At 38.2% G+C, this 15,300-nt stretch overlaps 1 protein-coding gene across 1 annotated transcript in view; it reads right to left on the reverse strand.

Moving 5' to 3' along the window:
- Positions 1–12,137, reverse strand: part of myo10l1 (myosin X, like 1) — a 39,523-nt gene extending 27,386 nt beyond the window's left edge. The window contains 1 exon segment of the mRNA XM_083527542.1: positions 11,673–12,137. Coding sequence (XP_083383668.1) covers positions 11,673–11,693 — 21 coding nt within the window. The 5' untranslated portion in view covers positions 11,694–12,137.
- Between the last annotated feature and the right edge of the window lie 3,163 nt (positions 12,138–15,300).

The following is a 15,300-nucleotide window of genomic DNA, read 5'->3' on the forward strand; positions in this document are numbered from 1 at the left end:
TCACTACACACAAAAACACAGCGTTATACACTAACACACATCACTACATACAAAAACACACCGGTATACACTAACACATCACTACATACAAAAACACAGCGTTATACACTAACACACATCACTACATACAAAAACACAGCGTTATACACTAACACACATCACTACATACAAAACACAGCGTTATACACTCACACACATCACTACATACAAAAACACAGCGTTATACACTAACACACATCACTACATACAAAAACACAGCGTTATACACTAACACACATCGCTACATACAAAAACACAGCGTTATACACTCACGCACATCACTACATACAAAAACACAGCGTTATACACTCACACACATCGCTACATACAAAAACACAGCGTTATACACTAACACACATCGCTACATACAAAAACACAGCGTTATACACTAACACACATCGCTACATACAAAAACACAGTGTTATACACTAACACACATCGCTACATACAAAAACACAGCGTTATACACTAACACACATCGCTACATACAAAAACACAGCGTTATACACTAACACACATCACTACATACAAAAACACAGCGTTATACACTTACACACATCGCTACATACAAAAACACAGCGTTATACACTCACGCACATCACTACATACAAAAACACAGCGTTATACACTCACACACATCACTACATACAAAAACACAGCGTTATACACTAACACACATCGCTACATACAAAAACACAGCGTTATACACTAACACACATCGCTACATACAAAAACACAGCGTTATACACTCACACACATCGCTACATACAAAAACACAGCGTTATACACTAACACACATCACTACATACAAAAACACAGCGTTATACACTAACACACATCGCTACATACAAAAACACAGCGTTACACACTAACACACATCGCTACATACAAAAACACAGCGTTACACACTAACACACATCGCTACATACAAAAACACAGCGTTACACACTAACACACATCGCTACATACAAAAACACAGCGTTACACACTAACACACATCGCTACATACAAAAACACAGCGTTATACACTAACACACATCGCTACATACAAAAACACAGCGTTATACACTAACACACATCGCTACATACAAAAACACAGCGTTATACACTAACACACATCGCTACATACAAAAACACAGCGTTATACACTAACACACATCGCTACATACAAAAACACAGCGTTATACACTAACACACATCGCTACATACAAAAACACAGCGTTATACACTAACACACATCGCTACATACAAAAACACAGCGTTATACACTAACACACATCGCTACATACAAAAACACAGCGTTATACACTAACACACATCGCTACATACAAAAACACAGCGTTATACACTAACACACATCGCTACATACAAAAACACAGCGTTACACACTAACACACATCGCTACATACAAAAACACAGCGTTACACACTAACACACATCGCTACATACAAAAACACAGCGTTACACACTAACACACATCGCTACATACAAAAACACAGTGTTATAAACTAACACACACTGTATACATTAATACATTAACACACACTAACATACACTAACACACCGATATACGCTAACACACACCGATATACACGAACACACACTAACATACACTAACACACACCGATATACGCGAACACACACCGATATACACAAACACACACTGTTAAACAGTAACACACCATGTTTTTTGCATTATTTTAGAGTATCACTTCCGTTAGTTCTAAAGAAAATAGACTAATTTCACACGAGTGACATGTTTTCTGTTTCTCACACACACACACACACACACACACACACACACACACACACACAGAAAAAGCAGACAGTGTGTTAGTAAAGCTCTCCTCTTCTTTACCCTAATCCCACTGTCCCGGCCTTGTGGTAACAGAGCCGGTTCGAGTCAGCGATATGGAAATAGGTTTGAGCAGAGATCGATACGCTTCTAAGACATTCGATACAAGAAGCACATCGGCTGCAGCTCGGCCTTCAACATACCAAACCTCAATCCCACTGCAGGAGACGAGCAGCGGTTAACGCAAAACCGTAACGTCACACCAGCACATGCAGAGGTTTTCATTTCAATCTTTTATTCACTTGACAAATTACCTGGTTGCAAAATAAAACAAACTTCGTGCCTGACAAAAAATCTGAATTTCCAAAGAGTAGAAAAATAAAAAGAAGCTAATAAAACAAACAACTATATAATATAAGATAAAAAATAATATATGGAATAATAGAGTTTAAAATTTTATTCAATTAAGTGTACTCTCATTTATTTTGTATTCTAATAAAAACAAAATAAAATAAAAAAATATATAAAATAATTGATTTAATAATCCATATTGAAAAAACTTCACCAAACTCTGTAATATATTCATACTCTAACAAACACTGTCTGTTGTCCAGATGCCTGAAAATACCCCACAGACCCACACATACACAAAGTAACATGGACAGATGTGTCTTCCTTTTAGCAGCTGCAAATAATCAGAGCGAGAAGAGGAAAAGAAATAAAAAGAGTAGAGAGAAAAAGTAGAAATTCTTTAGGTAACAGATGGTTGAGGTTCTGCCCACACTGTGGTGTGTTCTCTGAAGATAATAACACTATCGGAGAAACAAAAGGGACCAAATCCATAACCATGTAGGTGAAGTAAGGAGGCATGGGGTGCAGGGTGAAATATTCATCCCAAAGGTGTTCAATATTGTGTCGAGCTCTATAGCAGGAGATCCTCCACCAAATCCAAATCATGTAAAACATATCTTCATGGAGCTGGCTTTTTGTACAGGGGCATTGCCATGCTGGAACAAGTTTGGGTCTTGTTGTTCAAGTGAATGGAAATATTCACACTACAGGATCCAAAGACATCCTACACAATTGTGTGCCTTCAACTTTGTTGTAATATGTTGGTGAAGAACCACATATGGCTGGAAAAGTCAGGCGTCCCAATACTTTTATCCACACAGTATTCTCGAAATGATAAAACCTGCACTACAAGTTTATCCTAAGTGTCAATCAACCATCGTTCACCTTCCCATCAATCTCCTCAGTCAGCATCAGGGGCACCAAATAAAGGTGGTTTGTGTTATTAACCAGAAGCATGATACCTCACAAGAGGTTCTGAAGAGACACAACGCATTGCCTTTGACGCATTGGACGATTTGTCACAGGCTCCGAAATGGCAGCCCATAAACACCATAATCAGTGGTGTGATGTGGACGCCCACTTAGCCACTTTAAGCCTCTTTATTATTATTATAGAAACCGCAGGGGAAAGCGTACGAGCTAAATCAGGAAACTGTTAACCTCTGGGTTAACCGTGTAGACTGTTAATTACACCAAGGAACCATCATCTGTTCAGGGAGAAGAAGAGAAGGAAAACAAGCTAACAGCCTCAATCTTTGAGTCTCAAACCTGACTTGACCAAACTCGACCCGAAAAATGCTAACTAGCCTTTTTTATTTGTTTATTTATTTTAATGTTGCTGTCCCTGTATAAATTCTGTTCTTAGGAATCAGAATTGAAAATAAATTAAATAATCAATAAATAAACCATAATTTCACAGCATAATCTGAACAATTGATCTGGGAATAACCATTGTTTTGATGGAAGTTTCTTACCAAAAATATATCAAACTCAAATCATATTCAAATTATTAATCACATACACATTCACGCAGAGTACGACATGTAGTAAAATGCGTTTTTAAAACCAGTATATACGTACTAAAAAAAATTTCCGAAAAAATATTAGGAATATATACACACTTATACAATGACAGTCACAGGTGGTGTGGTCGGTGCGATGATTTTGCGATGGAAATGCCTAGCAAACATTTTTTTTTTGAAGTTCAAGATTGAAATTGTTCTACCAGCGTCTGGTGGCTATTTATGTAGGAATCACTATGGAAGCACTTTATACATCTCAATCTGTGACTAATTAGTGCTATTAGGGGACAAACATGCATTATACATAACCAAATAGAACAGACAATGCTGTACATGGTGGTATCAAAAAGATTCAAGTCTAGTTTTGTAACACGCCAACAGATGGCAGCACATGGCTGATTGCACAGTCACAGGAAGCACCGACCTTCATAAGTCATTGTGCTAAAAGAAATCGTCCTGTGTACAACAGGAGCTGGGTAACTGGTGCTATTCTGATCACGTTTATTTCATCATGGACAGCAAGTTAGAACAAAGAGCAAGCATACAATTCTGCGTGAAACTGGCCAAATCTGGCAGAGAGATGTTTGTTTTGATTCAGCAATTTTATGGCGATGCTGCATTGAGCTGTTCGAAATGAAGAGCGGAAGAACATCTCAGGAAGACGACGAGATCATGTAGACCTTCAATGGCCATAACCATATCGATAAAAATATCTAAACCATTCGGCAACTTCTGCATGATGATTCTCACGTGTGATTTGAACATGTGCCATGTCGCTGCCAAGTTTGTCCACGGCTGCTGACCCAGGAGCAAAAGCAAGTCTGCAATAAACTCTGTCTTAGATGATCCGTCCTTTATGTTGGTGATGAAACCTGGGTGTATAAGTACGACCCTGATAAGAAGCAACAGTCTTCACAGTGGAAAAGCCCATCATCTCCACAAACAAAAAAGGTGAGCAGCTGAAAAGATTGACCAAGTGCATGCTCATCAACTTCTTCGAAATTCGTGCTACTGTGAATCGAGAATTCGTCCCCAGAGAGCAGACCGCCAATAGCGAGTTCTACTACATAGTTTAAGACGTCTGAGGGTGGACATGCAGTGAAAGCGACCAAATCTGTGGATCGCTGGTCTCAAAAACTTTGAAAACCACCTCGAATTATAAAAGAAAAAGAAAATATGTGAAAAATTAAATGTGTATCTTAACAAACCATTATTTTATTGTTGATTTCTCAAAACCACTTTAGAAAATGTTATGTCTTCATCGTCTTTGTTTCTGGCGTAAGTGTGTGTGAACCTTTTGCACTCAGTTCTTTATTATATCCAAAAGCAGCCATACTCAGTGATTCCATCTCTCTCTCTCTCTCTCTCTCTCTCTCTCTCTCTCTCTCTCTCTTGTGCTCTCTTTCACAAAAGAGATTAAAATAATTTTCCAGAATCCTTCATACGCTGTTGCCTCTGATGTCATAATAATATGTTGAACTGCAGCTGGAAAGATAAACCACAGCTGGTTAAAAAAAAAGATCACATGATTTTAGACACTATCTTTTTTTACGTCAGCTTGTTTTCCTGCTTCGTTCTCTTTCCTTCTCTGCTCTTTGGACAAACGTTTAAGAGCATCAGCTGAGAATGGACTAAAGAAAAACCACACACACACACATGCACACACACACACACACACACACACGTTATCCTTTACTGCAACCTGTAATCTAAATCACAGCCGGATTTAAACCCTTGAGAAAACCTGTAATTACTGAGTCACAGTGAGCAGTAGGAAAGTCATAAACATGTGCAGTATTGCACACTGCATCACTACATCATATACACGTTCTAAAAGTAATTTGTAAGGAATAAAACACTCTGCTTTTGTGGTGTTACGGGAAAATAATCTACAACATGTATTTTTTTTAAGAAGAGCTACGTTTCCCACCATGAACATGGTTAGTTTTCCATAAATCTGTGTCCTAATGCATTTTATTCCTACACACATGCTGCAATATGCAAATGTATTATATTTTGAATGAAACTAATGGTAAAATTCGTGTTCTCACTTGTGCTACAGCAGCTGTAATCAGTAAAAATTCACTCAAATTTCTTGCTCTTTCTATGTCTCTGTCTCAGACATTTTCGGTGTTAATAACGCCATGACCTGCAGATAAAATAGTGCAGTAAATCAGTAAATCTCCTGCTCCAATTTACACAGACAAAAAGGAGAGCACGGCGTCTCCTGAATTCCAAGCAGCATGCCACTTAAAATGGCATGTCTGCTAGCTCTTTACATTATACACTGTATAACCAAAAGTAACAAATGTACATTAACACATGTATGACACTGAGGACACTGCTGTAATGGGTCAGGACACTTTTCTCAGCTCACAACACACACATTCTCACACATTCACACACATTCTTACATGTTCATGCTGCTAGGAATAAGGAAGATAATCGATCCTAACATCAAATTCACACCAAAAGTTCTATAAAGGCATCAAATCAAGAGTTAAAGCAACAGCGACAGTCACATTCAAACAGGAATATTTGTGTATTTGGTGAAGATTCTGGAGCACTAACACAGGGTGATGGAGGAACTTCACACCTCTCCATACAACACCTATACAACATCCATCAACAAGCAAACAGCAAACAGGAAAGAGTGAATGAGAAGGAGATGAAATCTACTGTCAGTCCATCACAGACAATCAGAGAAGAGAAGAGAAGAGAAGAGAAGAGAAGAGAAGAGAAGAGAAGAGAAGAGAAGAGAAGAGAAGAGAAGAGAAGAGAAAAGAAGAGAAGAAAAGAGAAGAGAAGAGAAGAGAAGAGAAGAGAAGAAAAGAGAAGAGAAGAGAAGAGAAGAGAAGAGAAGAGAAGAGAAGAGAAAAGAAAAGAAGAGAAGTGGAGAAAATTGAAGGGAAGGGAAGAGAAGAGACTAAAGAGCAAAAAAGAAATGCAAAACAGGAGAGAAGAGAAGAGAAGAGAAGAGAAGAGAAGAGAAGAGAAGAGAAGAGAAGAGAAGAGAAGAGAAGAATTTTAAAATAGATTTGAAGGAAAGAGGGAAAGAAACACAGGAAGAAAATGAGAGAACGAATCAAAATTTCCCTGAGACGAGGCTGCTTGTAAAAAAAAATGGGTCGAGCCTCCTCCATAAAAAACAGAGCTAAATAGAATGAGACGTAACAGTAGAAAGAGAACGAGTGAGAAGGAGGGGGAGGGGGCGGAGCTACAACTCCAAGAGCACAGTGTCACAATGCTATGACTAAAGAAAAAAAAAAAGCTGACACTTAGTGACATTTGCACTTCAGTCTGCCAACACACACACACACACACACACACACACACACACACACACACACACACACACAAAAATCTGAGATACCCGATTTGGAAGGCGGCAAAGGACAACTAATTCCATGAACTTTCTGCTATTACAGAAACATTTACACGTACCTGAAACCAACAAAACACAACATCTGCTTTGTATTAAATACGTTTTTTTTCCCTTTATTTTGATAAAATACTTTGACAATCTATTGCCCTGATTCTCTCTCTCTCTCTCTCTCTCTCTCTCTCTCTCTCTCTCTCTTTCTCTCTCTCTCACTGAGGTTATAAATATTGAATAGAGTGTGTGTGTGTGTGTGTGTGTGTGTGTGTGTGTGTGTGTGTGTGTGTGTGTGTGTGTGTGTGTGTGTATGGAGTGTGTGTTTCTAACTGCTGAACATCTGAACCACACAGTCTCTTCTAATGAGGGTTTATTTGCATATTTTTGGATCCAATCCAATCCCCTTCACTGCTCTCTGACCTGCTAAATATATTTTAATCACGGAGAGAGAGAGAGAGAGAGAGAGAGAGAGAGAGAGAGAGAGAGAGAGAGAGAGAGAGAGAGAGAGAGAGAGAGAGCGAGAGAGAGAGAGAGAGAGAGAGAGAGAGAGAGAAATAAGAAGGAGAGAGAGAGAAACCACAGGCATCAGTATTCCATGACTGAACCACACCCTGATCACACATATTCACACACACACACACACACACACACACACACACACACACACACACACACACACACACACACACACACACACACACACGTGCACATTGCTGCACACATTACTCATACAAATATCACAGGTATTGTGATAACTTGTATAACATTATAGCATTTATAATTAAAATCTTTTATTAAAAACTACAAAATGATTCAAATCAATTCAATACATTTTTATTTCTATCGCACTTTTAGAAAATGGACATTGTCTTAAAACAGATTTCACAGCAATAAAGTGGTCATAAATTTGTATAAAAAAAATTAAGTGCCTATAAATTTGTTCCTTATAATTGTAAGTTAATCCTTAATGAGCGTTCCAATAGCGACTAAGGCAAGAAAAAAATCCCTGAGTAGAAACCTTGAGAGAAACCAGACCGAAAACCGAATGTCCATTCATTACAGTTTCATCATTGTTGAGGTTTGCAGCGAGGTGCTTAAATGCAAAACTGTTCATGCAACCTGTGGTCATTGTAGTGGACTGCGGATATTAAATTCTAATCAGCTGATTTATTGTACTGAATGTGACATTTTTTTTCTTTATTTAAATAATGTATTTTTGTATAAAAATAATATACTTTTTATAATAATATATAATAATATTGGGGAGGTGGTAGCTCACTGGTTAAGGCTTTGGATTAGGAGGTCATGAGTTTAAATCCCAGTACCACCACACCAAGCAGCCACTACCTGCTCTTAAACAAGGCCTTTAGCAATTAACTGTTATATCTATAGTATATGCTGAATAGAAAAACATAGCAGTCAAAAATAAAAAGATTTTTTTATCTCAGCTCTCTTGAAGAAATGTAACATCAATCAGAATGTGAAAAATAAATGACCATTCTAGGTTAATAAATCCCAACAAACATAAAAGCTCAAAATGGACCGTGGATTGGTGACACTCAATTGCCCCAGTTTGTAAATAAGTAATGTGATGGAGTCAGGGATTGAAGAAATGCTGAGTCTAAGTAATTTTAGTGAACCGAGCTAGTGATTAGTGAGTTTGAAACATGGACCAGTGCAGCTCCTTTGTGTTAATTATTTAGCTGAAGGCAGCTCATCGGACCAGGGACAAGCTAGATACATTAAGACAGAACAGAAAGAGTTTGTGGAGATTTTCACAGATTTTTCCGTTCATTTAACATCTATGTCCCAATTAGTGCACTGCTAATAAAGGTCAGTCTCTTGAAACAAAAGAGCAGATTGCTTTCACTATGCGATTTTGAGTTGCTAGATCAGAGCTGGAATCCAAGACAACGCCGGGCCAAGATTTAGGAAATACGCCTTTCCTGTGTACCTTTCACCGTACCATTTACAGTGATAAAAAAATTTTTCTATGATCAACAGTCTTGTGGTTTCTTTTACAGTTCATAATTTGGAATACATTTAAATCCCTTTCACATAGACTTCTACAAACCATATAGACGTGTTTATGACTCCATTTGGGATAAATGGTGAAAACTGTTTTTAAAGCTTAAAGAAGGGGTACTAGGACCATGAAGAGGTTTAGTAAAACCAACCTTTCTGCCACTGTGGCTGTGGGGTGTTAAGAGACGTGATATCAATGCCACAGAATGTACACCTCTATACCCATGAATAGAATGTAATGGAATCAATAGATAAACATCTCTGAGATGATATAATCATCTTTCAAAGCAACTTTCTGGAGGCTTGCTTACATGCTCTATTAAGCTTTAAAGGTCTTAAATGTAGGTGTGTCCAACCATGTCCCATGTGGGAGACAATTTCATCTTTGACCCCTAAGAATGGCGTGTTGCATCACATTAGGATCTGACAGAAGCGGATAAATCACACATTTACAATCCCACAAGGTGGCTGGTACAACCTCCAACACGATTCCCAGTCCAATGAGTTGATTGAGCGGAAACTCACAGGACTAAAAGCTGGTAGCTGACGTAATGTAATAATGCATGGTGGCCGATCGATGTAGATATTAACACAGACCTTCTAACCAAGTTTCAATATAGCACAGAACACTTGCGATCTGGATGGAGATTCATATTTGGAGTTTGAAAGTCAATAATTTCGGCTCTGCGCTTTGGCAATTTTTTTTCTGCGATATTTCTGTCTTTTATTTTCTCCTAAAATTCAAACTGAAAGGCGACAATGTGAAATTCACGCTAGAAAGTTGTGCTAGAGTTATGCTTTATAATGACATCAAACTTTATTACCGCATATCCAAATGTTCCTGATTCAAAAAGAGCATCTGTCATCAGCAAATCGTTATAGTGAGACGGTATACAGTTTGACTAATGGTGGTGGGATCCGGAAGTGAGGGCTCCAGTTACAGCATCTAACAACAAGTAATAACATTTTGCCAAATAGTTTTTTTACTTTGTCTGGATGTTGAATCTACATGCCAATAAAATAAATAAATAAATAAAAACTAATAACTTGAGAGATCTAGTAGAATTAGGCTTCAGGTTTGGTGGAAGTCTAATTCATATAGATATGGATCTCATGGTGGGGTCCTAATGGTCTTTTTGGGTGTAGCTTTTGGTGTACAGGTTTTTTTTCACCCTCATGTCCAAGAAATGGCAGTTACAAGTATGCTGACAATTTGTTTTCTTCACCCAATGAATTACTAAACCCAAATCTAACAAAAGATCATAAGGGTGTATTTTTTATGCTGAAACATTTAGGAGTTGTTGGTTTGCATTTCATTATTGGAATAAAAAAGAATTTGGCAAAATCTTATAATGGAAGTAGCACCAGCACCTGACCAAACTAATAAACATATGGTCTGTTCGGATCTCAAACTTCAAAGATCTCAATTTAAATGTAATTGTTTTAAATTGGATTCATTAGAAAATGAATTTTCTTATTTAAAAATACGGAAAATCTAAAGTCACAATTTTGAGACTCCGATTGAATATGACCTACATTTGTAATGATTCTGCAAATTCAATATTTCACAATATCTCAGTAGTTTTCAGGTAAAAACAGTTGTTCACAGAACCCCTAGATAATTTTGGTTGGTTAGCATCAACCAACTATATAATACGTCTTCATCGTTTTTCCTACTAAATCATACATTTTAAAAGCCCATCAATAATGCATGAAAATCATACGTAATTTTTTATTTGAACATTTGTACGTATCAAAATGCAAACCATGTATGAGTCAAATTCCAAGCACAACAATAGTTTTAATTCAGTTTTGTAACAAAATGAGTCTAAAGCGACATTCTGTCAAAAGAAAATCATTTCATTTAAATATAAAACAGCAATATAAACCCATTTTTAGATCTCTCTATCCTTTCAGCACCATCACCACCACCCTGCCCATTCCCCTTTTCCTCATCCTTAACATCAACCAGTAGCTCTACACTGTTCAATTCCGATCTCCAGACATGTCACTTATGACATGTATAATCAGCAGCCCTACAATGTAAAAAATGTGTATCTCAGTAGTGTCAAGGTGGAATATAAACCAGGCTTGTTTGTGGAAGGAAAGCCACCCTTCATCCCTTCATCCATCCATCCATTCTATTTAAACATCCAGGGTGTGGGTGTGTACAGCAAATATGAGCATGACGTTTCAATGCTCTTTGATAATGTTTGCTTTATGCGCATCTATAACGTACAGACACACAATGCATGCATCCGACCAGATGTTCCGATCAATTTTTAAACTTGCACGTGCACAGGCCTGTTCAAATGGAATAAAAAAATCTCTTCTTTCCTTTAAAATAGTATCCCGTTTTTTTGATGAAGAGTCTTATGCTCCTCATCACCATCATCATCATCATCATCATCATCATCATCATCTGCATTATAGCCTATATATACACCCCTGCACTGGAGGGGTTGCATGCATGCATGAAAATATACAAAAGACGTATCTTTAATGAATCTAATAGATACAGAAATCAAATGCATTTGACTCTTTTTTAAATGTAATTGGCTCACCTCGGCAAAGAACGCATCCATATTTTAACGCGCGCGACAGGCCGCCGGTCCTGGTCTCACCCAATAAATCACAGATGTTCGTGAAACGGAGGGGCAGGCAGAGAAGACAGAGAGAGAGAGAGAGAGAGAGAGAGAGAGAGAGAGAGAGAGAGAGAGAGAGAGAGAGAAGACAGAGAGACAGAGAGAGAGAGAGAGAGAGAGAGAGGCGGCGGTCGCCGGTTTATGCTTCCCGCATTGCCGGCGCGCGCACCGGGGAGCCCGAAACCAGCATCCACTCCTTTTTCCTTGATCCTATCAATCAAGATCCTTAAAAGAAAACGGACGCTGGCCTATTCCTTTCCTTTTTGCTCTCCTCTTTTTCCCCCTCAGAGGTCCCTCAGAGGTCTGTCCTCCTCCGGTGTCCTCGTTAGAATGAATGAGGGGCGGGATCTCAAAGCCATCCACCCTCCTCCAAACCACCAGCAGTCTCCAAATGCATGCTCGGCAAACATCTATCTCCTTTCCACAATGCTCATAATGTCATGCATAACATGCACACATGCAGGTAGATCTGTAGGATGTTGCAAATGGGCGTGCGTCTTTTTTGGGGGGGGGGGCTTTATTTTTTGTGCGTGCGCGCGCACAGCATCTTCGTTGCGTGCGCTTCGGCCCGGAGTAGGTAGGTCAGGTTGCCATGGCAGCGCCTTCTGATCGAAAGAACGTGTACCGTCTCGGTGTCTGTCATCTTACAGGTTAGCATAAGAAATTCATATTTAGAAATTATATATATGCATTTATATGTGGGCCATGTAATCTGATGCAGGCCGTGCATTTCACCCCAGGCCTTCAGTGTGTGTCTTACCTGAACCAATCCAACCCTCTTAATAGCAATATTATGACGTCACGGTAAGAAATTATCAATATTATAGAGAGAATAACAGAGTGCTGATTCACACACAGGAATCTCATACAGTAAAAATGAATGCCATTATTAAAGCACGAAACCCAGTGAACACAATTCAGCAAGTCTTCTTTCACTGTAGCCACGACTGCACCGCCCGCATACATCATCTCTAGCAGAAGCATCGCTATTAACCAAATTTTGGTGCATTTTTCTGTGCATTACGGTTTTCCTGAGAATTTGAACTGAAGGGAAAGTGTGTGGTTTTGAGCAAATTCTACAGGAAAGTAAACGAAAAAAGTATAAATGGTTAATGAAAAAGCTTAACAGCTGTTAATGATGTACAGCTTTTCTTCAACTTGAAATCAGCCTTGTAAGTGTATGTGCACCTAAATCAATTTCTTCTCCTCTGTCAGTCATTGTGGAATTAAAAAAAACAGCTATACAAATATATTTGAGTTTGTGTAGTTTGCTACAGATGCTGTTCACAAACTCTGACTGGTGCACACCATCCAATCAAAGGACATGAAAATGCTGTTGTTATGGTACGCCTGCTAGATGGCCCTGGTGTTGCAAACTCGAAATCTAATTGGTTAAAGCAACAGTTTCATTGTCATGCCTCAAGGCAAATTTTTTCGACCCTGGCAACACATGTACATGTGCAACACTCCAACATAAACATACACTACTGGACGCAGCACAACCAAGAGAAAAGCTATGAACTGAAAAGAAAAAAATGCTGTCCACAGTTACATATTTCTTTCTTTCACCAATAATAAAAGAGAGATCGCAAAAAAACATTGTTAACTGTAAAAAAAAAAAAAGAATCAATAGGTAATTATCATAAAGTAGTGCTAATTAGCATAAAGTAGGGCTAATTAGCATAAAGTAGAGATAATTATCATAAAGTAGGTTTTAGGAAACATGAATAATTACTACTAGCTAAATCTGTGTTAAAGTTTGTACAATTCCTTTAGGATTGATATGAGCTCAGACTTAAGGAGAACAACAAATCGAAAAAATGAAAATGAGCAGGTCGATGCTCGTCTCGCATTACGGTCGATTCTAAAGCACCTCTGGGTTAAAGATATTATATTCTCTTGGTCATGTGATACGGTATGTCGATTATTTTCAGGTGTACAAGTGTAAACATTTTTGGAAATGATTCTGTTGCTGTTGGAAAATGAGAATTGTTTGTTCCTATTTCCTATGTTTGGGTAGATAGGATTTTGGCTTGGCGTAGATGTAGACTGTCAGTAGTAAAGTGTGTATTAGTCTCTCCGTGAGACAGAATCCTTCTGTGGAGACCCTGGAGGATTTAGTAGCTCCACAGACACCAGTGCCGTTTATAAACCACAGTGTCTTTGTTTCTGTAGGCGTATAATGTCCAGTCTCCCGCTGGGTCTGCACACTGGAGTCGCAGGACTGAAGCCAAGCCTGACTTTAAGAGGATGCCTGGTCCCCTTCTGTCACATTCAGCTCAATGGACAGCTTTTGTTTCTGACGTGTGTCTGGGGAGTCACATGTTCCTCCTGCTTTTATTACTAATTCCCCCCTGAAGTGATGGCTCAGCCAGAGAGTTTCACTTCTCAATTAGTCGCCAGATGCTTTAGTTAAAATCTGAGCTTGCTGCCAGAAATCCTCCGGAAAAGATCCTTAAAAATCCACAAACCATCCAGAAATGAAAAACACAATGAATTATTTTGTCGAAGATCAAAGTTACCTTTCTGAAGATACTATCGTATATGCAACAGGGCTCTGATTTGATGCGTACATGGCATGACACATCAGGGAATTCATAGCATGGACATAATTAATAGGAATTTGTTATTTCTAATTAGCAAATTGTATGTTTTCAACAAATGGAAATTCATGGATACCACATGAGGTAAGAGGTGGAGGTGGGCAGCCAGAACAATTAAAACCTAGAACCAACTCAGTTCATTAGAAAACAGGCAGAAATGTACAATTAAAAGCAATAAATGTTGATACATAAATAAATGTCAAATTTTAAGAAGTGGGATTAAAAAATCACACACTTAGACAATTTATGAACTGGAGTGATGTAGCTGAGGTGGAGGAACTGTCAGAGCTAAAACTCTTTTAAATGGTTTTTCAGAAACAAACAAAAAAAGGTTTATGTCACGCCTTCTTTAGGTTTGAAACCTCATCTAGATCCAAACATTCAGAGCTTTAAACAGATACAGATACAATTTAAACAAAACTTTGCACACCCCCACCCCTTTAAGAGTTTAAATGTTTTGCAAAACAAAAGTTTGGCACTTTTGTACAAAAAACACTCAAAGATTTAGATGTTCATTACTTCATAAAAAAAGCATCAAATACTGCAAACGTTTCCATGTTATTTGTATATAGATTATTTATAACTTATTAATACTGAAATACTTAGCATTATTATTTATTTCTGTTACAGGTTAAACCATCTCACAGCCACTTTAGTGGAAAATGATGCTACTCATAAAAGCTCAGAAGAGATGCATGACCAAAAGATCGTTATAATGGAGGTAATAGACGCATTAACGCCGAGATCATTAGCAGCGCTGCTTATTTAAGTTTCACACACAGTGAATCATTGATTGGGCCACAGCAGTAGGATGATGACCTGCCTGAGGGTGCAACATATTAGCTCATCAAGTCCTTCTTATTCTGTTGCTTTTCTTTGCCGTCTATCCTTTGTTCAACTGCGAAATTTGTTTAGCTTGGACGTTTTCCTCGTGACTGCCTGAC

The sequence above is a fragment of the Silurus aristotelis genome, assembly GCF_946808225.1.
Source record: "Silurus aristotelis genome assembly, chromosome: 2".
Classification (NCBI taxonomy): domain Eukaryota; kingdom Metazoa; phylum Chordata; class Actinopteri; order Siluriformes; family Siluridae; genus Silurus; species Silurus aristotelis.